The sequence below is a fragment of the Loxodonta africana genome, chromosome 8 (genome assembly GCF_030014295.1).
Source record: "Loxodonta africana isolate mLoxAfr1 chromosome 8, mLoxAfr1.hap2, whole genome shotgun sequence".
NCBI lineage: Eukaryota > Metazoa > Chordata > Mammalia > Proboscidea > Elephantidae > Loxodonta > Loxodonta africana.
Genome location: NC_087349.1, coordinates 98,527,723 through 98,553,909, shown reverse-complemented (window position 1 = coordinate 98,553,909; position 26,187 = coordinate 98,527,723). Strand labels below are relative to the sequence as shown.

General features: G+C 41.4%; 1 protein-coding gene across 5 annotated transcripts in view; it reads left to right on the top strand.

Annotated features, from left to right (window-relative positions):
* Positions 1-26,187, top strand: part of ELMO1 (engulfment and cell motility 1) — a 644,335-nt gene that overhangs the window by 234,529 nt on the left and 383,619 nt on the right. For all 5 annotated transcript variants that reach the window (XR_010322758.1, XM_023544287.2, XM_003406936.4 and 2 more), the window contains 5 exons: positions 1,766-1,865; positions 10,883-11,034; positions 13,936-14,014; positions 22,274-22,324; positions 25,645-25,767. Coding sequence is in view for 4 of the 5 variants with exons in the window: in XM_023544287.2 (XP_023400055.1) it covers positions 1,766-1,865; positions 10,883-11,034; positions 13,936-14,014; positions 22,274-22,324; positions 25,645-25,767 (505 nt within the window). In the remaining variant the exon portion in view is untranslated. The remainder of the gene's footprint in view (positions 1-1,765; positions 1,866-10,882; positions 11,035-13,935; positions 14,015-22,273; positions 22,325-25,644; positions 25,768-26,187) is intronic.

The following is a 26,187-nucleotide window of genomic DNA, read 5'->3' as shown; positions in this document are numbered from 1 at the left end:
TAGGGGACGGCTCTCTCACTATTGGCTCTGGGACCTTGTCTTAGCTTCTGTAGGCCTGACTTTCCTTGGCTTCTTGGCAGTCTCCATGTGGCATCTGTCTTCTCCCCATTTATGCTTGGTTTTCTCTGTGTCTCTGCTGTTCCTTATAACTCAGAAGTGATTAGGTTTAGGACACACCCTACTGGGATATGGCCTCATTAACATAACAAAAATCCTATTCCTAAATGGAATCATATCCACAGATATAGGGGTTAGGATTCCAACACATTTTTGTGGGGCACAATACAATCCATAACACTGAGGCATAGGTCTTAAGTAAGCTTCTCAGTTAGAGCTGGAGTAAGAACCTGGGCTGCCTGACTCCAGAAACTTCCTGCTTAACCATGTCCCCTGTATTGCACCCAGGGGCAGATAACCCAATAAGCAAGGTAAGCATGGGCTTACTTGTGCTTACTTACTAATCTGTAGTGCACAATTTCACAGGTTTTTTTTACCACATAATGTGAAATTGTGCACTATAGATCAGTAAGTAAGCTTAAGTAAGCCCATGCTTACCTTACTGACTGCGTAATCCATCCCTCTCAGGGCCTGTAAGTTTGAAAAGAGTTTTGATTCTGTAGGAAGGTGTTGTGGGGTTGGGATAGAGACAGATGCCAGCCATAGCTAGAAGCACAATCTTTGATGTGGTGAAACACATGAAACTGTTCTCTACAGATGATCTGGTAAGCAAGGTAAGCACCGTGTTTACCTTGCCTATTGGATAATCCACCCCGATTATAGTGATAATATATGATACAGATGACAGAAGGACAGTCCTTTGACCTGAACTCCCTGATCTGTATGGATTTCTAAATTATACGTTAGAGCCCCTGCAGCCTTTAGTGGTTGGAGCCCTGGTGGCACAGTGCTTAAGAGCTCAGCTAACCAAAAGGTCAATAGTTCAAATTCACCAGCTACTCCTTGGAAACCCTATGGGGCAGTTCTACTCTATCCTATAGGGTTGCTGAGTTGGAATTGACTCGACGGCAAGGGATTTATTTTTGGTCCAGCCTTCAGAATCACAGCCAGACATATGGTCAGCAAACAGACATTACCTCCGTAAATATTTCATGAAGTCTAATAGCCAAAGATAAAATGCTGACCAATGATATGGAAACAAATATGTTTACCTACGTAGATCTGTGTTTGTGCGTGTGTATGTGTGCACATGCATACACAAAGGTATACGTAGAACACCTGAATCCTTTCCAAAGGGCTAATATTCTCAATCGAGTTATTTTCAGTCTTTCCTCTTGGATGTCTGTGGATAGTAAACGAAGCACATTGCCTTCTCTTAGTTGCCGTGACAGCCATTTGCTGAAAAGCTTTTGTTTAAGCCATCAATTATTAAGAGCTTATATGATATGTACTTCATTAAGTGCTGTACCAGCAACCTTGTGGTTAGACAGGGATTAATATTCCCTTTTTCAGCTGAGAAAACAGAGGCTCAGAGAGATGAAGTGAATTGCCCAATACGACCCAGCTTCCAGAGTAAGAGTCAATTTGAACCCTGAGCTGTCCAACCTGAAGCCCTGGCTCAGCTCAGTGGTGCCATCCTGCCTCCTTCCCACTGACTGATGGATCTTGTCTGTCGCCCAGTTGCTGACTCCCAGTAATCTTTTCAAAGTCTGCTGATACTCATTTTTCTAGAGCTTTCTCACTGCTGTGTCTTTCTTTGTTCTCCTCGGTTGGGCCCATAACTATTGTATGTCCTTATTTCTTCCAGCTTTGGAGACATGCTGTCCTTCACGCTGACTGCATTTGTGGAACTGATGGATCATGGCATAGTGTCCTGGGATACATTTTCAGTGGCATTCATTAAGAAGGTAATCCAGAATATTCTTCCCTTCTTTCAGAGATACTTTTCTCTGCTTTGAGGAGATTTTGTAACTGTTTCCTATAATTCTTTATGTTAAAAGGTAGGCGTGTTTTTTATAGTATTAGGTTCATGGGGGTCAGGGCACCCAAATTCTATGTGAAAATGACATTTTTTCCCTACAGCATTTCTAATGGACTTGTACATGAGAACCCATAGTCAAGGGGGAATCAAGGTGCCACGCTGTTAATCACAGAATAAGCTTCTGCTGATTCCCTGTGCAGAACTCTGTTGGTCTCAAGACTTAAGCAGAGTTTCTGCTGTCCTTCCTGAACCTTGTACCTCCAACCTGTGTTCAGGGAAAGGGAAAGAGGCAAAGGATATTGAATTTCTGTATGACTAGGTTTGAAGCAGGATTATATGAGAAGGAAGGGTACCTGGGCCCATGACTCTAAGGCAGAACAAGCTTGCTTACTTGTAATCCTGGCACAATAAATGTCTTGGACATAACCAGTGAGGTTTCTTCCTCTTTCTTTGTAAGGAAGTTAACAAAAGGATGAGAAAAGGCGAGCCTGGCTCAAGGAGAGAGGGCGGAAGGGCACCATCCACATCCCCTACAACTGAGTCATAATTAAGACATGTCTGCAAATTTATAATTCTGTTTTCATTTTTCTGACAAAAAATAAATAGCTGTATATTAAATTTAGTACTGAAATCATAGGTTAATATTATTTATTAGTTTATTAACTTATTTTTCCTCTCCCTATATTTATGAAAGGAGCCCTGGTGGCTCAGTGGTTAAACACTCAGCTGCTAATTGACACGTTGGCAGTTTGAACCTACCACGTGCTCTGCGAGAGAAAGATGTGGCAGTCTGCTGTCGTAAGGATTACAGCCTTGGAAACCCTATGGGGGCAGTTTTGCCCTGTCCTACAGGATCGTTAGGAGTCTAAATTGGCTTGACGGCAATGGTTTTGGGTTTGGGGTTGTATTTATGAAGCCATTTATAAATGTAACAGCCTTTTTCACCCTATCATTTTGTTAGGAATGAAGAGATGTTTGGAATTCATAAAGTTATTTTATAAGTATAGATTCCTCGGTACAGCTATCAAAAGTATAGAATTTTAATAATTCTGGGCAAAAGCTGGAAAATCAAAGCAAAATCCAGTAAAAGCCACCTGGCTTTTTAAACTTTTTATTTTGGAATACTGGTAGACATAAAAGAAAAGATGCAAAAAAATAATAGAGCGTTTCTCTATACAGGCAGTCCTGGGTTATGAATAAGATCTGTTCCTTAACTGTGTCTTTAAGTCTTTAAGTTGAATTTGTAGGTAAGTCAGAAGGTGTGTACAGTTCATGTCTAGCCTTACTTTAGTGCAAGAAAAGGCTCGAAGCCTTTCTGATTTAAAAGCTGCATGTGCAGCAAAGGAAGGTGATGATGATGAAGAATTTGTTGTGGGTAGGGGTTGGTTTCAAAGGGAGGGCAAATTTATACAACACTAAAAGGCAAGTACAAGTTGCCTGAGCTATCCCTACATCAGACGTCCATAACCCGGGGACTGGCTGTAGTCTTCATCGGCTTCCCCTAATGCTGACATTTTTCATAACCATAGTACAATGATCAAAACTAAAAAACTGACATTGGTACAACACTGTGACCTTTATTAGATTTGCAGGTTTTTCTACTAATGTCCTTTCTCTGGCTAAGGAGCCTGTATAGGATCCCACATTGCATTTAGTTGTCAAGCCTCCTCCAATCTATGACGTTTCCTCAGCGTTTCCTTGTCTTTCGTGATCTTGACACATTTGAGGACTGCTGGGCAGTTATTTTATAGAATGCCCCTCAATTTGGTTTGCCTGATGTTTTCCCATGGTTAGACTGAGGTCATGCATTTTGGGCAAGAATAGCATAGAAGTGATGTTGCCTCCTTTCAGTGCACCGTATCGGCCACGTGATGCTGGGATATCTTATGAAAGGTGATGTTAACCTTGATCACTTGGTTGAGGTGGTGTCTTCTGAGTATCCATTGTGAAGTTACTCCATTTCTCTTTGTGGTTAATCAGTATCTTGGGGGATATATCACATTGAATTGAATGGCATTGAAGAGCCCCTTATCTCTGAATGAGGGCATTGGGGACGGAAGCCCCATAGATTAAATGGCCTGCTGGACGTGGCATATTTAGTTAAGGTTGGAGCCAAACAGGAACATCTTTGAACCCTCTTTCCTTATGTGAGTCCACAAAGCCAAAGGAGAAGAGTAAAGGGAACCACCAAGAAAGCACACAAATAGGGAAGAGGCCTCTTTTTGCCTATATTTTTGTCAGTGGTATGACTTGTTAAGAAACAAAATGATTACAGCTGAGAAGTGGGGGATATTAAGGTGCTGTGCGGTACTTTCCTTTGGTGGTGGCAGAGAATGTAAGCAATAGTTTAAGAGAGCAGAAAATGAATGCTGTATTGTCTATCTAAGGCAAGTTCTGAAGAGGCAAGTCCAAATCTGAAGGTACTGGGCTTTTAAGGATTGTCCTTATACTTACAGTAATGTTAACTCTTTCTGAATTTATGGCAGGCCTTTCCCACATTCAAAGTGCCTTGCTTGTCTGTTATCAGAACCTTTTTATCTGTAAAAAAAACAACAATATGGTTGTAGTTGTTGTGTGCTGTTGAGTCGATTCCAACTCATAACGACCCTAAATGACAGAGTAGAACTGCCCCATGTGGGTTTCTAGATTGAAATATTTGCAGGTCTTTTCTTCCCGAGAAGGGCTTCTGGGCTTGAACCACTCACCTTTTGGTTAGCAGCCAAGTATTTTAACCATTACACCATCAAGACTCCACAACAATATCGTACTTAGTATCAATTCCTTGAAATTATGTTGTGTCTTCACCCACATTATCTCTCTTGATCCCCACAGCAATCCTGTCTCGAACAGAGCAGATAACCTTGTTATTCCTATCCTGGAGGCGAGGATGCAGTGGCTTGCAGAGGTTACATTGGGGAAACCCTGGTGGCGTAGTGGTTAAGTGCTACAGCTGCTAACCAAAGGGTCGACAGTTCGAATCCGCCAGACGCTCCTTGGAAACTCTAGGGGGCAGTTCTACTCTGTCCTATAGAGTCGCTATGAGTCGGAATCTACTCAATGGCACTGGGGTTCTGGGTAGCAAGTTGGGGGTGGGTGGTGATAATCGGTCACTTGCTTAGGGCGTTTTCCCCTCATCACCATGCACCTGTGCTCTGGAGTAGCGGGAAGAATGTTCACAGGAGCCTTGTTTCACCAGCACTTTATTTTGTGCAGGCCGCCCTGACCTCACTAGCAGAGCTGAGTGACCTCTTCTGTGTCTCCCTGGGGTCATGTACATGCCCCTGTTGCACGCTTGCCACATTCCCATAATGTTTTTTTCTCATTCGTTAGCCTCTCCCACTAGATCATGACCCCTAGGCAGGCAGAAACACAGCTTTCTTCATGAGTTTATCCTCAGGGCCTGGCATAGAAACCCACTGCCGGCAAGTCAATTCCGACTCTTAGTGACTCTACAGGACAGAGTAGAACTGCCCCACAGAGTTTCCAAGGAACACCTCGTGGATTCGAAATGCCGACCTTTTGGTTAGCAGCCACGGCTTTTAACCAGGGTTTCCGCCTGGCATAGAGTAAGGCCTGACTTAATCTATTTCTGCAAAATGAATGAAAAAAGTTTGCTTGAGAAGCATTTTTTACAAACCATAGAAGCTGAAGCAGAGAAGAAATAAATGGTACTGTATTTAAAAATATTTCAAGTCAAATATCAGTGATGAGCTAGACACAGAAAGACAAATGTTGTAGATCCCACTTACACAAAATATCCAGAATAGGCAAATATGTAGAGACAAAGAGTGGATTAGAGGTTTCTGGGCTAAGGGGAGGGAAGAAGGAGAGTTATTACTTGATGGGTACAGAGTTTCTGTCTGGGTGATGAAAAAGTTTTGGAAATCGATGGTGGTGATGGTCATACAACAGTGAATATAATTAATGCCACTGAGGAGTCCATTGAACAGTGGTTAAAATGGCAAATTTTATGTTATATGTATTTTAATACAATGAAAAAAAAAAGATTACCAAGAATTTCCGTTCCAGATGGAAAGGAATTACAAAGATGTCTTTCTTTAAATGATGTGAGCAGCAGAGAGAATGACTAGCTTAGTTTTCTAAATATTTAAGAAAATGATTTTCATTCACTGAAGTTAAAATTGTTGTAAATCTAAGGGAGCAAAGACTAACCAGTCTTGGCAGTTTAAATTAAAAAAAAAAAAAACAACTTTTTTTTTTTTTGAGAAAGGCAATACGTTTAATATATCCCATTTCCTCATTCTCAGTCACTGTATTTGCTTTGCATTGCTACTAAGAGATCCCATATATGACTTAATTTAAAAAAAAATGACATCAGAAAATTACTTTATAGTTGATATTTTTTTCTGAGGTTAACTTTTGTTATTCGTTAGCTGGACCAAATTCAGCGCTTTGACAACCCAGGAATTGTATGCAGGCAACTGTCTTTAAATGGTGCTTTATCTTGACAAAAATCAGCTAGGAAATGCTCTGACAAAAGATGCCTATCTCTGTGGTCTGGACTTGGCTCCCTATTAATGCCAAATTCATGCCACTTCGGAGAAATATTTTTTTCCCTGCCAGCCCCTGTCTCCTTCTCTACCACTTCATCTGTTTTGTTATGTGAGAACCTAGATTCTGTTTACAAATTTTGGATGCAATGAATAATAACATTATTCCATAAATACTCCAGAACATGGAATACTTTGCTGCCAACATATAAAGTTGTGTTTTAAAAGACTTGGCTACTTAGGGAGAGGGTAGGAAGGCATGGAGAAGAAGGAAAGGGGGGGGAAAAGTACTTTTTGTGTTAAAAGTTGGCTTTCCCTTAGCCAAGTATAACATCAGTGCCTTGTCTTGGAAGAAAAGTTACATACAAACGCTCTTGAAACGTTAGCTCTGCAGGAGAACCTGGCTCACTCTGCAAATGCTTTCAGTGCCTAGACAAACATTCAGCCGTTTTGGTTTAGAGACGCGGTGATTTTGCCTCTTGAAATCTGGAGAGATTTATGAGCCTCTACTTTGAGTCGGAATCAACCCGACAGCACACAACAACATCCCAGATCATTTAAAATATGGGACTGGAGCGACATGCTTTCTCCAGGGTTCTTTTCAGTTTTGATAACATAGGAGAATTTGAAGGTCTCATTCTAAGTGGTTTTAAGAAAAAATTATATGATTTTAATAGCTTGTGTCATTGATTCCTGAACTGTGATGCACCTTAGTGTCTTAAAAGTCACCCAAATACTTCTCTTTTATTTTGGTAACATTTTTAAATGAATGAACAGCATGTGGAAGTAGTACCCATAATGTTTGCCAGCTCTCCTCTGCTCTTTTTCCTTATGATACAGGCCTACATTCAAGAGCTCTACTGTGGCTGGCTTAGACTGTATCAAGTGTGTCAGCCGAAAGTATAATTAGGGAGCTGGGGTAAATTTAAAGGCAAAGGAAATGATTATTAATTTTCGAGGGACAATTAAAATTTGACCAGATAGTCTGGTACACTAAGATCTGTAGTCCTCAAACCATACATAAAGAATAACGGTGTGTATGTTCAACAGTGGGACTCTCTCTGGTTCTTTTGAGAAAGACAGTAAGTTAGCTTGAATCAGCCCTGATGCTTTGATTACTAATTAAGTAAAACTATTGGGTCATTTAAATGTCCAGTTAAAACCACTGACAAATAAAAGTAAAGAAAGAAATTAGTTTCAAAAAGTGATTCAAGATCTACTCCAGAAGTGTACTTGGGACCCTAATGAGGTGAGTGCCAGGCAGGTACTTGGCTAGGTGCATTACACACTTTAGAATTGCTGAAATGATTGGTTTTCTACGTCAAGGAAGAGGTGAGTTAATAGGAAAGATAAGTTTTAAAGAATACTTTGCTGAAAGTAAGGGATTAGTTTCATGGGAGAAAAAACCATTTCATAAATAGCATATGGAAATGGCAAATGGAAGTAGAATACATATGTGGGATATAATTATGTATGAGTTAAAAAAAGACCACAAACTACCATTTATGACCATTGAGCAGGCCCATTGGGGAAAGGTGATAGGTAATAGTTTGAAGAGAACTTTAAAACCGATTTTAAGAAGGTGTACTTCCTGTCAGAAAGCTCTGGGAGCTGTGATTGAATTTTTTTGCCAAAAGAAATATTGTTAAAGGGATGTCGATGGAAGTAGAGGGTAAATTTCCATTTGGGGAAAACTTGAACATAGAGGATGCTGAGGAAGATGCTGTTTTTGTTAGCCAAGAATGAGTTGGACTAGTGTGCCAGAGTTGTCTATATTCACACCCCGTTGGGAATGTGCCAAGGGGAGTTACCCTCAATGTGCCCATAGAGATAGAAACTAGGGAACCAGGGATATTAATGCTTCATGATTACGGCAAACTTGGAAAAGGGTGCCAATTGGGAAGAGGAGAGTAAGGAGGCAACGAGTTTTATTTTTCACCATTTAATTTTAGGGTTTGTTGGAATATCAATATGGAAGTATCCTTTTGGATGCCGAGAATAAACACTTAATACACTTCATAGTAATTCTCTTTTTGCCCCAATGTCTCTGCAAAAGTATAAGCTTCTTGGAGTTAAAAATTGTGAGGACCTTTCTCAATTTTGTATTTGCAGATCTTAATATAAGCCTGTTGTGTGACACATAATCAATGCCTATTACTAGAATGAATCAATTAATGGGTGAGTGAATGTTGAGTGAATGAAGAGGAAGGATGAAGGCTGGTAGGAAATGAGGTGGATAGGCTTCCAGATGGGAGACTCATGGAGTTTTCATCCAAATCTAATCAATGGAGACAAGAAGGGAACCTAGAAAGAGGAGAAAATTGTTGTTGTTAGTTGCCGTCTAGTTGATTCTGACTCATGGCGACTCCATGTGTACAAAGTAGAACTGCCCTCCATAGGGATTTCAGTGGCTCTGATCTTTTGGAAATAGATTTCCAGGTCTTTCTTCTGAGGTGCTTTTGAGTGGTTTTGAACAGCCAAACTTTTACTTAGTTGCTGAGTGCTTAACCCTTTGTGCCACCCAGGGACTCCAAATCTTAAGGAACATCCAAATCTAATAAATGGAAACAAGAAGGGGACCCTGGACAGAGGAGAAAATTAGTGGAGAAAAAATCAGAAGTATTGTCAGTGACTTTCTTTATAAGCTCTTGAATTTTCTGATATGAGCAAAAAATTGTACTGGGACAACGAGAAATAATTGGGATGGCAGTGATGGGGAAGTCAAGGAATTTTTATTCTCTTTAGAAGAGGCCTAAGTTAAGTATTAAACAAGTGTAAGGATAATTGTCCGAGAAAGATCACTGGTGGCCTTAGCATGGTCAGCTTGGCGGGGTGTAGTAGACTGCGGGGATTAAGGTAGGAGCTTGGCAGAGAGAGTGAACACGTTTATTAGCCATGAAAGGAGCTATTGTAGTCTTTTGAGAACCTTTAAATTATTATAATCTTCCTGTAGGTTTGTATTATAAAACACTAGCATTTCAGACTATAAAATCATAATGTGACTATACTTTTTAATGTATTTATTTTCCACTTCTTGTTAGCAAGGAGGAGCCACAGTGGTTAAGCACTTGGCTGCTAAACGAAAGGTCAGCAGTTTGAATCCACCAGCAGCTCCTTGGAGATCCTATAGGGCAGTTTTATTCTGTCCTATAGGGTCAAGGAGAGCCCTGGTGGCACAGTGGTTAAGAGCTTGCTGCTAACAAAAAGTTTGGCAGTTTGAATCCACCAGCTGCTCCTTGGAAACCCTAGAGGGCAGTTTTACTCTGTCCTATAGGATGGCTATGAGTCGGAATCGACTCGAAGGCAATGGGTTTGGCTTGGCTAGCAAAAGTGTGTGTTGGTATCTCCACTCCCTTCCCTACTTTCACTAGGGAGTCATTGGGCCAGACACAATTGGGATGGTAACTGGAAGTTGCCCTGAGTCCCTTTGGCATTTTGTCATGCCCAAGGATAGAGTGGGAATGAGGAGAAGGGGCAGATGAGACAGCAGAAAGGGAGAAATTGGTGTCGACAGAGGGAAGCAGCAAGTGTCTACTTGTGATAGAACCAAACTATTTAGCTTTTTAAGAATGTAGTCATTATGTTGATGTAATAACAGCGTTTTAGTGTGAGTTGTCAACAGACAGTAATAACTTTTAATGATGCCTCTAAAATAAAACCTTTATGGTACCCATGTGTTTGGATTACTGTGATCCATTATTCTAACCTTTATTTTACTTTCTTTTACATTGTGATTTATGATGTTTGAGACCTTAGTGATTAATTCCTTGGGGAATATATTTTAGAGCTTAAGCTATTATTTTAACTTCTAGCACTGCTAATTTAAAATGTTTTCCTGTTTGTAAATTTGAGAGAGATGAGAAAAATTTATTTTAACCATAAGAAATTGGAAGAATGGAGGAAAGAGTTTTTGGTTAAAGAAAGCAAGGAGAGTAGCCAGCGACTGAAAAGTAGCCAGATGAACCATGTTGACAAGTGTGACTTGTGCAAGCCCGTTAAGATCATAACAACATAAAAGTCATTGACCGTGTGGATGAAAGAGTTGTTTGGGAGTGGAAGAGGAATGGCTATTAGTATATGCCCAAATTACTGCCTCAAAGAAACACAAGAACCCTTACACTGTATGTGTTGAAATTATCTGTCCCTGAAAGCTGAAACTCAGAAGAAGAATCTGGAAAAGCTACACAGTCCCTTTTTAAAAATTACCTGTCATTGAATTATACAAATAGGGTCTAAATAGTGTTTTGTGATGATGTCATGAGCAGTCTTCATTGACTTGATTATTTCTTGCCATTTTACTGTAATTCCTGGTGGTTTACATCCTCGATGTCTGGTATTTCTCAAGTGCTTTTCCTGTTTATTTTTTGTTCTTTCTCTATGCCTCTGCTCTGTTTACCACAAGCAGTCAATTGTGTCTCCCTTGGATTTTCAGATAGCAAGTTTTGTGAACAAGTCAGCCATAGACATCTCCATCCTGCAGCGGTCCTTGGCCATTTTGGAGTCGATGGTGCTCAATAGCCATGACCTCTATCAGAAGGTGGCACAAGAGATCACTATTGGCCAACTGATTCCGCATCTTCAAGGGTAAGCTTGCCAACACTTCTGAGGGGCGGGGAGACGCTTCAGGAAGAGGGTCCTAGACAATGTTTCCTGTTGGTTTTATTCAACACATGGGGAAAAAACCTTGATGTGGAATATAACTAAACCGTGTACCATGTGGCATGGTTGCTTCCACTTGTCCCCACCACTGGGTGAGTTTCATGTCTGTTTTTGGCACTGCTCTGTCCCCAGTGCCTGGTACTTAATCAGCTCTTAGCATTGATGAATATTGATAGACATCAGTAGAGTCTAACATTTTTTTTGTTTGTATTTTATTTTCATTATTGTAAAAATGCATATAACACAGCATTTGTCAGTTCAGCGATTTTCATGTGTACAATTCGGCAACACCAACTGGATTACTCACGTTGTGCAACCACCGCCAATGTCTGCTGCCAGATTTTCCATCACTGTAAACAGAGAGTCATTGCTTCCTAAATGGTGACTTCCCTCTTCTCCTCCCTCCCACCTGTGGTAACCACTGATACACTGTGGTCAATAGGGTCTTACTTTTAATAACACATAATAGGACAATTTGTTCTCTTAAGTTCTCAACAGAGTCTTAATTGCATTAGGATAGTGTTTTCTCTGTCATAACGAGTATTTTCATAGTCAATTAGGAATTTTAAAGACAGGCTTCTTTCTCCCTTAGCTAGGCTCAAGGTGATATGTATTTTTTATGTATTTTTTTCTAGAAACTTGGGCTATCAGGTGGAAGACAGCTTCCCCACCGGCCCGTAGTCTTGGGGGCTTTTTCCTTTCTCTCCACCATTAGGTAACTAGTGAGGTTGCCTCAGAGGATACTGAACTGAGAAGGGCCCAGTTGTACAATGCTACTTTATAAATTATTTTGGGGTTATAGCTGGGAAAAAACATCATGAGCTAGCTGACACAGGAAAGGGAGTTTATTGGAAGGATAATGGGATACAGAATCCAGGAGTGACTTAAGTAGCTAAGCTTTGGGAAGGACAGAAACTGTGCCCTCCTGGGGGTTCTCATAACAGGCCTTTCCTCTAGTGTACTGGCTCTAATATGACTCCTCTCCCAATGGCTTCCCTCCTCTCTCAGTTCACATTTGCAGATTCTCAGCAGGAAACCTGATTGGCCCATTTGGGTGGTTGTTGGTAGTTGGGCGTGAGGGAATACTCAGCAGTTCTTAATATACTGAATATGTTAACTGTAGTACGTATAATATAAACTACCAAAAGGGGCATTAGATATTTTCTTCTGTTGGGGAGGGGGGTGACCAGAATTTAAATTTAAGTCATAGAAGCTGTGTCTTGTGACCTCAGTGAAAATTAGCACACACTTTAAAATAATTTTGTGTGAAACCTCTCTAGAAGCAAGATCAGTTTCACATTTGCCTGCACTGAGGATTTTATATGCATTTACCTCATTTTATCCTCATCAAAACCCAAAAACCTAACAAGATTACAACTCATGATAACCCCATGTGTGTCAGAGTAGAACTACACTCCATAGAGTTTTCATGGCTGTGACCTTTCTGAAGTAGATCTCCAGGCCTTTCTTCCAAGGTGTCTCTTGATGGGTTCAAACCGCCAACCTTTCAGTTAGTAGCTGAGTGCTTAAATGTTTGTATCACCCAGGGACTCCTTTAGTCTCACAGTGACGCCTTGAGATAGATGCTGTTCTTACCCTGTGTTACAGATGAGGAAACTGTGTCTTAGGGTGACCACATGGACTTATCCACAGCCACACCAACAGCCTATGGTGAACTGGGCTTTGAATTCTGTCCTGCCTTCTGCTCGTTTTCTGGAGCTGCTAGTTTCCTGTGGCTGTGTAACCACAAACTTAAAACAACAGAAATTTATTCTTTCCCTGTTCTGGAGGACAGAACTTGGAAATCAAGGTGTTGGCAGGGCCACAGAACAGAGGCTGTAGGGAAGAATCTGATCCATGCCTCTTCTAGCTTCTGGTGCACTGGCATTCCTTGGTGTTCCTTGGCTTGTGGCCACATCACTCCAGTCTCTGCCTCTGTCTTCACCTCACCTTCTCTGTGTGTCTGTCTTGAGACTTCCTCAGCCTTTTTCTTAAAGGGCTACATGTGATCGCATTTAGAACCCACCTGGATAATGCAGGATAAGCCCATCCTCTCAAGATCCTTAACTTAATCACCTCTTTTGCCAAGTAAGGTAATATCGGCAGGCTCCAGAGATGATGATGTGGGTATATGTTTTCTGGGGCCACCGTTCAGTCCACTAGAGCCTTCTAAAGGTAGCTCACAGGCTTCTCTTTGTTTATTCCGTGGGTCCTTCTTATTTACTATTTACCATGTGCACTGGGTCTACAGGGAAAAGGTACAGCTGATACGGGCTTCATTCAGAATTTTTCATTTCTTTTCAGTGAAAAGCAAGTTTATAAATATGTTTTTCTTGTTATTAAACATTTTATATTTTGAAATAGATTTAAAAAATATGTAGTATCATTGCCATGGAGACAAAGCAGTTACCTTTATAAGCCCAGGAATGTGGGGACACCTAAGACTGCTCTGCAGTATACTTCATGCATCAGACAGAAAGTGACACGCACACACACAAGTACCCGTGCACACACACACAAGAAATACTGTATCCCCTGAGTTTATGCTTCTAATCCTAATAGAGGACAAGCCGGAGAGAGCCAGCAGGCTGCCTCTACTTTCTGGGAGATCTCCAAGGAGCTGTCTGTGGCCCAGCTAGTGATAGTAACTGTAGACCCACTGTGTTTACAGCCTTGTGATTGTTGAAATATATTCTCAGTGCCATCTGTGTTTTCTTTGGTCTTGCAGATCTCTGTCACCTTTTTTTGGGGGTGGGGGGGTTCGGATTATGAGCCTTATCGTGGCCTGACTCACCTGACTTTCTGGATTGTTCTTTGTCTTTATAGGACAGATCAAGAAATCCAAACGTATACCATCGCAGTGATAAATGCACTTTTTCTGAAGGCCCCTGATGAGAGGAGGCAGGTAAGTTGCGTTTCCTTTGTCTTAAGAGTCTGTCAAGGGCTGGGCACCTTTTGGTGCAGATAAAGCCCTCTCTTCCTCGTCCTGGGGACTCCTTGGGCTTCTCCGCTGCCTGTAGGTGAGTGCTCCAGGGCAGCCATGCTCTCCAGTTGGCTGGCCAGCCTGGAATTGCTAACAGATGCAGTGGGAACTAGGTAGAGATGGGCAAGTGCTTGTCTGCTGTTCCAGACGTAGACCCCTTCCATCCAATGAAATCAAACCTAGAAATACAGACTATTCAAAGAAGATGAATATGTGGTTGCTATGGTGGAAGTCCCCATAATCTTCCATCATTTTATTGGATGCTCACTGGGGGGAGGGCAGCACTGTACCCATTTTCCTGATGAGGAAATTGAGACCTAAGAGGTATAATGCTTTGCCCAGGAAAGTGTGAAGTGAAAATGTGAGAGGGGCAGAGGGAAAATATGCAGATGGCTGCCCGTGATTAAGGTAATTGTTCATAATGTCAGAGGTGTTCTTTGCTTGGTGATATTTCTGCTGTCCGGGTGTGGATTGTGGCCCTGAAGGACAGAGCCTTATTTCGCTTCCTCTGTATCAACGGGAGGAAGGAGCCCCCTCAGTGCATAAATATTAATCCTAACCTTTGCTACTTGCTTTTATCTTTTTATCTGTAGACCCTTCAGTTCTTCTTCAACTAGGGAAAGGACCATTGTTGAGGAGGGCGTGGAGGAAGTGGAATTTTGCAGTGTCTTGAAATTTAACTCCTGCCTCAAAGTCCACTCATGTTTTTTCCATCAACATAACATATGTTCTGTCACTCTGCTCACAGTCCACTTCATTTAGAAACGGTGGAAAAATGAGATCTTTCAACCATCAGAAAGTGTACTGGGGAGCTTGATGATGACCCATAATTGTTTTAGGCAGATTTAGAAGGCTAGCATGCTACTGAATGCTGTGTCAAGAATTCTATTTTTTTTTTATTTTTTAATTTTACTTTTTAGTTGTTAGGGACTTTAAACCTCAGTGACTTAAAGTGAAGGGTTCCGACTTGTTTTCCATTTAGAATTGTTGGTTATCCCTGGGGGTTGGAGCTATGTTTGCACAAAGACTAGAGTCACCTTAGGGCCTCCTATGCATTTGGTTGGGGTCAGCTGGACCCAAGAGATGCCTGCCCTCCCTGAGCCTGTGCTGGGGGCTCTATTACCCAGGTGGGTTTTTGAAGGGTGGCTTTGCAGATTTTTGGTGGGATCATGGGTGGGGCTGCTCCTTTGATATTTAATCTAAGTCCTGAGTTTATGATAATTCCTAAGCAGCCCAGTGAACTGCCTGGCAGCTCTCACTGTGCATGCACCATCTGGCCTGGGCACTGGAGGAGCTTGATCCTTCTCCTGGCCAGTCCGAGGACCTCCAACCAAATCACACGGTAGCCGAGTATGGAGTGGGGGACAGACAGGAGACCTGAGTTCTGGTTCTGACCTCTTGGGAATCTCCTTTCCCCATCTGTGGAAGAGGAGGTTGAACTAGAGAAAATGAAAGTTCGTTGCTATCCCAAGTGCTGTGATTTCAGTAGGATCCCTCGATTTAGAAACGAATGAATAAGATACATACACTTTGTTCTCAGGCATTACTGTTAATCTGTTGAATTGGAATTGACTGACCGTGGAGCAATAAGGAATCAGATGCTAATCTGTGCTAACTCCAGGACATTGACAACAGTGAAAATATAATGGAATACTGATATAACATCAGGTTTGGATTCTGTGAATCAAATCTTTAAAAAAAAAAAATTATGCAACATGAGGCTAACATGGTGCAGTTTGGCCATATATTACTATAATAATAAGCCCCTGCAGAGTAGCCTAATAGCATTAAATCATTGAAGAGAAGAAGCCTATAAAGAAAGGTAGCGTGCATATAATCCAGCAGGAAATCTACAAAGTATTATATGATTAATTCAGTCTTTGAAATAAAAATAGCTACACAGTACTTACTGCCCCATGGAAAATTAACTTGGACCTTATAAACTGCGTTGAATTTAAGATGAACCCAAGAATGTTGTTTGTCAAGACAAAAGGAGTGTTTTTAAATTTTTTTTAAGTTTTATTTTCCGCAAGGTAAGAAAGAGCACTCCAAGTACATGAAAAGATGCTCAGCATCTTTAGCCGTCAGAGAGATGCAAATCAAAACCACAATGAGATGCCATTTCACTCCCACTGGGATGGCTAGGAGCGCTGTGGCATAGCGGTTAAAAGCTACTGCGAGCTACTGTTGCTAACCAAAAGATCAGCAGTCAAATCCACCAGCTGCTCCTTAGAAACCCTATGGGGGCAGTTCTGCTGTGTCCTATAGGGTCATTATAAGTCAGAATCAACTCAAAGTCAATGGGCTTGGTTTAGTTTAAGATGGCCAAGATAAAAGAACCAGAGAATAACAAATGTTGGTGAGGATGTGGGGAAATCAGGAACCGTTGTCCATTGCTGGTAGAAATACCAAATAGTACAGCCGTTGTGGAAAACAGTGTGGCAGTTCCTCAAAAAACTGAAAATAGAACCACCATATGACCCAGCAATTCCACTCCTAGGCATATACCCAAAAGACTTGAAAGCAGAGATTCAGAATGAGACGTATACAGTAGTGTTCATTGCACATTATTCACCATAGCCAAAATGTGGAAACAACCTAAATGCCCATTGTCTTAGCCATCTAGTGCTGCTATAACAGAAATACCACACGTGGATGGCTTTAACAGAGAGAAATTTATTTTCTCACAGTCTAGTAGGTTACAAGTCCAAATTCAGGGTATAAGCTCCAGGGCAAGGCTTTCTCTTTTGGCTCTGGAGGAAGGTCCTTGTCCTCAGTCAGTCTAGGAGCTTTGCTGTGCAGGAACTCCAGGTCCAAAGAACACGCTCTGCTCCCAGTGCTGTTTTCTTGGTGGTATGAGGACCTCCCCACCGCCCTTTCCTTTCCTTTTTATCTCCTGAGACATAAAAGGTGGTGAAGGCCACACCCCAGGGAAACTCCCTTTATGTTGAATCAGGAATGTGACCTAGGTAAGGGTGTTACAATCCCACCCTAATCCTATTTAACATAAAATTACAGTCACAAAATGGAAGGCAACCACACAATACTGGAAATCATGGCCTAACCAAGTTGACATGTACTTTGCAGGGACACAGTTCAATCCATGACACTCATCAACAGATGAATGGATAAGTAAAATGTAGTACATACACAGAATGGAATACTACTCAACCAACAGGAGAAATGAAGTCTCAATACATGGCTACAGCTGGAAGAGATTATGCCCAGAGAAATAAGCCAGTCACAAAAGGACAAATATTTTATGACCTCATTTGTATAAAAAGACAAGAAAAGGCAATGTATAGAGACCAAAGTTTACTAGTGGTTACCAAAGGCAGGAAGTCAGAGGAGAAGGGGGATTAGCAGTGATGGAAAAAATCTCATTGAATAACGGTATTGTTGCATAGCTGGTTATTGTAATTGTTGTCAGTAAGTTGTACACAGGTAAGAAGTTGAATTGGCAAAAGTTGTGTGATAGATATATTTACAACGATGACCAAAAAAAAAAAAAAAAGGAAATGCTGAAGTTGCTTATGTATAACCAAACACCTCATGGGGATTTGGTTCTTGGTTGGAGGTTTAGGGTCATGGTTTTATGGCATATTTCAGTTAATTGGCCTAGTAACATGTTTAGTGCCTCTCTTTCATCTGCTAATTCATTGTGTAGTGTCTGGGGTCTTAAAAGCTTGCAAGCCACCATCCAAGGCACAATTAGTATCTGTTTACCTGGAGTGACAGAGGAAGGAGAGTCAGGCATAGAAGGATATGGAATGTGTGGCTAGTTGCCTCCATGAACAACTCTGAGGCCAGAATAACTGGATGTTGCCTGCTACCATTGCTGAACATTTTGACCAAAGATTCCACAGAAGAATCCTGATCAAAAGGTGGAAAACGCAGAACAGAATTTCAAGCTTTCATGGACTCTAGACTTTCTGGAGCCACGGAGGGTAGATGGACCCCCAAAACTTTTGCCCTGAGATAGTCTTTAAAATCTTCAACCAAAAATATCCCCTGAAGTCATCTTAAAACTGAGCAGCAGTTTAGCATAACTAGTAAAAAAAGATCTGCCTTGACCATTATGGTCTTTTAAGATCTATGTATATGGGATCAAATTGACAACAGCAACTCAAAAGATTAGAGAACTGCTCCATAGGGCTTTTAGTGATTGTGATCTTTCCATGGCAGATTTTGAGGCCTTTCTTCCAAGGCACCTCTGAATGGATCCAAATCACCAACCTTTCGTTCAGTAGTTGAGCGCTTAACCATTTCTGCCAGCCACAAGTTAGTTTGTGATGCCACCTGAATTGTAGATTCCATTAACAACTGAGAGCACACTTTAATCTGGACTTGATGTTATAAGAAAAATAAAGTGTTAGCTGGCCCAAGTTTGACCTTGACATTGTTATTAGCATACGTTTTGAAAAATTTAAAATTCTGATTTTTTTTTTTACAAATAAGAAAATTTACCAATATTATTGAGATCAGCGATGTGCCAGGTGCTGTGTTCAATGTGTTATATTTTGTAATTTTATTTAATTCTCATATTTTACAAAATGAGGAAATTGAGACTCAAAGGGAGTGAAGAACTTGACTAGAGTCAGAGGTAGAATGCTCTTACCTTCAAAGGGTCCCACGGGACACCACTAACAGAACAGTTTTGTATTTGCCAAGTGAAGGGCTCCCTGAAGTCTGAGTGACACCCAGCCTCTTCATTGTCTCACCCCGGTTAGGTAAAATATAATCTAGAAGTTTATTTTATTGTATTTACAGGAAACTTTTTTCTTTTTCTTTCTTTTTAAACCTTGGGACATTGAATAAATTCCATTTCAATCAGAAAATATTATTTATTTCAGCTTCTCTTTCTGATTGGAGGCCAAACCCGTTTGTAGGATTCCATTATCTGGGTTTTCTTTATTTTTCAGTTTGTAAAATATGTGTGGAATTATTTTAAACACCTATGCTTTATGTCTGCTTTTACTGACAAAAACGCCTTCTTAGGCAGCTCTTTTTAGTTGGCAGACATCGTCCAGTTTTTTCTCTCACATTTATTTATTTAGTAAGCCTCACTGAGAGCAGCTACCATCTGCCTGACAGTTCATTGTAGTGTGGTAGCTTATGTGTTACTATGGTGGTAGAAACTATGCCACTGATATTTCAAATACCAGCAGGGCCACCTGTGGTAGACAGGTTTCAGTGGCGCTTCCAGATTAAGACTAGGAAGAAAGGCCTGGTGATCTAATTCTGAAAATTAAGCAATGAAAACCTTATGGATCATAACAGAATATTATCTGATGTAGTGCTGAACGATGTGTCTGCTAGGCTGGAAGACCCTCAAAATGCATAGTGGGCACAACAATGAATTTGAGCATACCAACAATTATAAAGGTGGTGCAGGGCCGGGTGACGTTTCATTCTGTTGTACGTGGATTCTTCATGAATTGGAAACAAGTCAAAGGCAGCTAACAACAACACCGAGAACAGACTGGACCAGGCATATGCTAGGGCCTGGGATCTAACTTCCTCCTCTGCAGAGGTCCACCATGGGCTTCCCCAGGCTTTCCTACTTCTACAGGGTATAGGAGAGCCTCCATTTCCTGGCTCTGGCTCTCAACCCACAAATGAAGAAGGGAAGGTGTGCACGTGTGTGTGTGGGTGGGTGGGTGGGTGGGTGGCTGGGTCGGGGGAGAGTTGCTGTTAGGTAGACAAATGAATCCTTTCCTTTACAACTGCTTTCCATTACTCAGTTCACCATTTTAATGGCATATGTTTTGGTGAGATCCCTTCCAAATTTCTCTACAAATATTTATGGTTTTGATAAGCATTATTAAAAAAAAAAAAAAAAACAGTAATTGAAAGATTTGGTAGAAAAATCAGAAAATACAGGTTGAAAAGGAAGACGCTTTAAAAACTTCCATTATTGCCTTCCCAGAGAGAAAGGCTGAGCTCACTCACTACTTCGAGACTTCATGGCGCCACTTCCTGCTTTGCTCTATGCATATGCTCTGCTACCTGTATCACTGTTTCATCAAATGGCAACATACATATGCGTTGTTTTAAAACTGCTTTTTAAACTGAGTATTTTGTGGACCTCTTTCCATGTCAATATGTCTCTATCTATATAGACTTTTGTGTCATTTTAAAGCTCTAAAACGTTCCCCATAGATTCTGAAGTTTGCTGAAACAATTTCTTGATACTAGACCAAAAAAAAAAAAAAAAAAAAAAAATCCATGGACTTCTATTTTTTTTTCTCTGATTGAACTCCTGTTCTTTAGGAGGGTAGTATAAAATATTTATTCATTTCTTTATCAGACATTTATTTTCTGCTCTGTGCCAGACATTGTGCCCTGAGCTTGGAATACAAAGATGATGTCCTTGAGGTGCCCACATTCTTAAGCAGAAGATGAGTATTATAAATCGGTAATTACAGTTGCTGTAGTAGCTATTGGAAATATATTCTCCCTTCTCACTTACTTGAAAATCTCATAAATTGATAGGCTGTAATAGGCACAGAGAGGGATAAATTTTCTCCCTTTTTTAATGGAAACTTATTTGTGTCGATTGGGTAGTAATTTTAGTTTATAAAATAACAGAAATTTAAAGAACTACAGTGTCCTGTGGGCCTTTTGTTTGCCATCTGCTCAATGAAAAAAATGGACTTCTCTAGATCTGGAAGAAAGCAGGCTTTCTAAGCTCTGTAGAAGAGCAGGTTCCTGCTGGATAACCACTTAATTTGCGTCTGACTGTACCATTACCCTTGTTTTCTTGTTTTCAAGAGTTTAGAAGAGGACTTAGTATTGGGTTTTGACTTTAATGCCATGTAGCCATTTTGAGGAGCCCTGGTGGCATAGTGGTTAAGACCTACAGCTGCTAACCAAAAGGTTGGCAGTTCGAATCCACCAGTTGCTCCTTGGAAACCCTGTGGGGGCAGTTCTACTCTGTCCTATAGGGTTGCTTTCGGTATGAACACACTCTACTCTTCAATGGAGTGGGTCAGCAGGGAAAGAGAAATAAAGTTGTCAACCTCTAACAGAGTCCTCTCGATTTCCACCTCTCTTCTCTCCTGCTTGCCTTTCCTTTCTGTGGTGGCGGTGACGCCGTTAGGTTGATGTAGAGAGCAATGTTGACATCCTTGATTGTCCTCTGACTGTAAGTCAACCATGTTTCCTCTGTCGGCAGAAAGTCAGCCTGCCCCTAGCTGCCTCTCCCCCATCTGCCCCCGTCCACCCTGCTTGTGTCCCTCCCGTAGCTCCTCCTCCCTCTGTTCTTGGTTCTCCTTGCTTTCTGCAAGTTTATTTTAACCTTGATAGAGCTCATAGTTGTGTTTTTTTTTTTTTGATTATAGCTTAGTTTCTTCTCCACTCAGTAAAAGTAGCAAAACCAACCCCCCCAAAAAACAATATTCAAACACTTTCCTGCATATGAGCAGTATTTTTAGTTTTGAATATTTGCACCCAAACTGTGCCCAACTATTTTATTTTCCCTTACTGTCTGTTTGTCAAGACTTAGGATGAGAGTCTGTGAATAATTTCATTTATTAAAAACACCCCTGGTCCCATGCCGGACAGGCCAAAGCAACAAAGCCCAAATTGCAGAAAGGAAGCCTCATGATGCTTGCCTGTAGCTTAGCACCTGCCCAGAGAGTTGTGCTTTTCTGAAACTCCGCTCGCTTCACGAGCATAGTCTAGTTTCAAGTCCTGGGGTGTGCACTACTCTCTCTTTGGCTTTGTACTGATCAGAATGGAATGTTTTTTTCAAAGATTTACGTCTTTAAAATGATGGTTCTCTAATGTTGGCATAACCTTGGTGCAGGCACCTGTTGCTTGATAAAATCCTCCTGTGCCTAGTCTAATAAAAGCCGATATGTTTTTCTAATGGAGAACCATTGCTTTCCTTTGGAGTGTTTGATTTTTATGCAGCACTCACCTTTTTTTCTGGAAAGAGGAGATTCCAAAACATGGACAGGTGCCACATTTCCTTCCTTTGCTTTTGGGTGTGGCTTTGTGATATAAATGGAACTCTCAAAACCAATTTGAATACAACGGCCTGTTTGAATTCATTATTTGCTAAGAAATACTGCTGATATTCAGTTGTGAAGCACACCCCAGGATAGAGTCACTTTTGGCCACGCTGAAATGTATTTTTCTAACCTAAGCCTTTGTGTGGGTGTTTTTCTTCAACAGGAGATGGCGAATATTTTGGCTCAGAAACAACTGCGTTCCATCATTTTAACAGTGAGTACCTTTGTGCTGTGACTGCTTTGTTGGGAAGGAAGGATTTTTCATTTTCATATATTTTTCTCCTCTTTTGGCTGTAGTTTATGGTTTGTTGTGTGGCAAGCAGTAGGAGCTATAAAAGAGGAAAAAGTGTGCTTTTGGAATTGTAATAAATAAGGCTTTCCCATAAGGAATCGCCTCATAGGATGAGTGGGAGAAGTCTTTGGAACTGCTCTAGAAGAAAAGAAAAACAAAACACATTCTGGCAGGTTGAGTTGGAAATCTCCCTCAGTGGGACAGGCTTTTTACACTAGCCATAGCTTTAGCTTTGCATTTAAGTCTGATCTAAGTGCAGATGGTTAAGCACTTGAGTACCTGCCGAAAGGTTGGTGGTTCGAACCCATTCAGAGGTGCCTTGGCACACAGGCCTGGCGATCTGCTTCTGAAAGGTCATAACCTTGAAAACCCTGTGGAACACAGTTCTACTCTGCACAAATGCGGTTGCCATGAGTTGGAATCGACTCGACAGCAACTGACAACAACCACAACAACAAAGAAATCAGGGTTCCATGACTTAAAACTATCCACCAGTATGCTAGGTGGAAACATACCAGGTCCTGAGAGAAGTCTTGAAATTTTGATCATCGTTTTCCTGGGCCCCTTTGCAAGAGAAAGGCAGGAGAGACATACATGAAACCCAGTCATTAACTACAATGCAAAAATGACCTTAAACCTAGGTGAAAAAGAAGCTTTAAAGGTTTCACTGTGAATGTTTAAAAACGTTTAAAAATAAATCAAATAGCAAGATTTCCCAAGGCCTCATCTGCGACTTGACTTTTAACCAGGGGATGAAAGAAGCTGGTATGATTGATTTCCCTTTTTTTTTTCAAAATGACTTCTGCTTGTGTCATTTCAAAGGCGGGCTTATAATCAAACATACACGTACACACACGCATTCCAATGTAATGAGGCCATTAAAAGTTAAACGCTTATGAGGACAAAGGAAATGAATGTTCTGGAACCCGAGGCCAATAGTAATGACAGTTTGTCATCTAGTTTGATTTTTAAGCTCCTCGATTGTCAAAGATAAAGAGAAACATACGAGTGCAGTTTTCATTGTTTGGTAAAAAGAGATGCCCCAGTTCTTAAAGGACAGCAAACTTTTTTCTCTTGGAACTGAATCTGAAATGGGTGTTGGAAGAACAACATAACAGATTCTAGGTTCAATGATGGTTTTGTAGGAAAGGCAGAAGGATTTATCCTCTGGTTATTTTTATATTGGCTCTCAGTAAAAGCGGAAGCTGCAATATAATGAGCGTAGTTCAGTGAAGGCGTTTGTGCGGGGAGGGGGGTGGGGAGGTGAGGGGTTGGAAATGTTGAGCTAAGAAGGTCTTACCCTTCTCTTGGTATTAACATGGTATGGCAGTCGAGGTTAGAATGCCCAGAGAAATGAATGGGTGTAATGACTGTAGCTGCCTTGTCTCAAAGATCACTGGGACATTTTTAAGAGAACTTGATGGCTGGCAGTTCAAGGTTGGTACTGGGGTAAGAACTTGGAGTGCAGGTACTTTAGGGTTGCTAAGTAGACACCCATGCACTTTCTGCATCAAATTGTACTCCAGTGAGCATTCCGAAGACCAAAGGGTATGACTTCCTAGTTTGATTTTCCTACTGATTCCATTGCTTAGCTTTCTGCCTTCGCCCTTTACCCCCGCGCCCCATCATTTTGCTTCAGCAACTTTGTATTATGCTGTCCCTTCATCTCTCCTACTTCTAGCTCTCATTCTCCCCCACCCCTTTCTTTTATTAGCTATTGGCACATGGTGCTCAGAGCAAGGGCATGGAGTCCCGGTATGTGGTAGATTAGGGGCACCCAGGCAGCACCCTGAGGGCCTAGACTTCCTCCAACCCTGACCATAAGGTCATTTTTTCTTAAAGACTGCATAGTCTTTCATACTGGGAAGCTCTGGCTGACACTGAGTTGTCATTTAGAATCAGTTAACAACTGTCTACAGAATAGTAACAGCAGAATACAGAGGGAAAAGATCTTTCAGACTGAAAGACGTCGTTGGATCTTGCACGTTCAGAATCATTGGTTTAAATGGTTGTTTCGCCACGGTGACTGGCTGTTTGGCATCATTTAGGAACACTGATGGTCACTGCAAAGGAGGATGTCTGTTAGGTCCAAGTGTTGAGTTAGTTGAATTTGACAGTTAATTTTTTGCAGTTAACTGGACAGCACTGGGCACTGGGTTAGTGGCAATTAATTAATAATGGCAATTGAATTAATTCAGTTACTTGGATTTGTGGCAACTCTCTGTTCAAGACCCAGATCTCGTGGGAGCAAAGGCTCATGAATCCAGTCTTGCTGCCATTCCTTTTATTTGTTCCATCTTCAGTCCTGTTTCCATGGGGAAGGGTCATTTTATGTTCCATTGAGTTGTTCACAGGCGAGTAAAGTAACGCACGTGAATTTGCTCACCGCGTGGTAACAGCAGTGGCCCCTGTGTAGTTTCCACAGGCAATTAACTGCAAACCTGATACATACATTGCTTTTGTGCGTTGTCTTTAAAATGTTTCCCCATTTAGAAGTGGGACCAGGCTTTGAACTGGTTCACTCTTGCCCTAACCCCTGCTGAGAATTTGCATTTCTGACAAGTTCCCAGGTGATGCTAATACTGCTGGTTAGGGACCAGTTCTGAGAACCACTAGTGGAGCGGTGGTTCTCACAATTTATTGCACATAAGAACCACCTGAGGATTTTGTTAAACTGTAGATTCTGATTCAGTATATCTGTGATGGAAAGGCAAAGTCTCAGCAGGGGTTTGAACCAGACTGAACGGTTGGAAGCCCTGAAGTGGGATCATCTGCCAGAGACAGTCCTAGAGTAAGATGATGGCAAAATTTGCTAAGGATACTTAAGCAGCACCTTTATTCTATTACTGCATGTAAGGAATGCTTCTGTTCTAGAAACCCACAGCTCTCTTCACAAGATAATCCCATTTCAGGCACACCTTTTTCTTGATTTATATGGCCAAAATCACCAGTGTATTTCCAATGCCTTCCCCTCGTCCACTCCCTTCTGCACACAGTAGGTCTTCTCCTAGAATCTGCCTTAAAAACCCGAAACCTTACTGGGCCCTGAAGTGGGAAACAAAGCCCCCAAATCTTCTGTACCCCTACATGTCTTCTGAAGGTAGTTCTGCCAGTCCACATCCTCTGTGCCCCAGATGAAAACTTCTGAGGTTCTACTTGGCATCATGATGGAGGTTAGCTTTTGTTGTATGCTTTCTCTCTCTCTTTCTCTCGTTAATCTTGTCTGTGAACCATCTCCCCAGCATGTCATCCGAGCCCAGCGGGCCATCAACAATGAAATGGCACACCAGCTGTATGTGCTGCAGGTGCTCACTTTCAACCTCCTGGAAGACAGGATGATGACCAAGATGGACCCCCAGGATCAGGTGAGTGCTGGTAGGCAGCAAGGCAAGCACACGAGGGGGAGAAAGTGTCACTAAAAGTTTTTTTCTTGGGCTACCATGAAACCATGGAGCCTTGGTGGCATAGCGGTTAAAGCGCTCGGCTGGTAACCGAAAAGTTGGAGGTTCAAACCCATTTGCAGGAGAAAGATGTGGCAGTCTGCATCCGTAAAGATTACACCCTCGGAAGTCCTACGGAGCAATTCTACTCTGTCCTATAAGATTGCTAGGAGTCAGAACTGACTTGATGGCAGTGGGTTTTTTGTTTATTTACCATGGAACCAGGAGTTATTAGATGATAATAACTTGGAGACATAGATTTAAAATTTAGGTGAATCTAGGATCAGATTAGAAAGGGGGCAGTGGTGGTTCAGCGGTAGGATTCTCACCTTCCGTGTGGGAGAC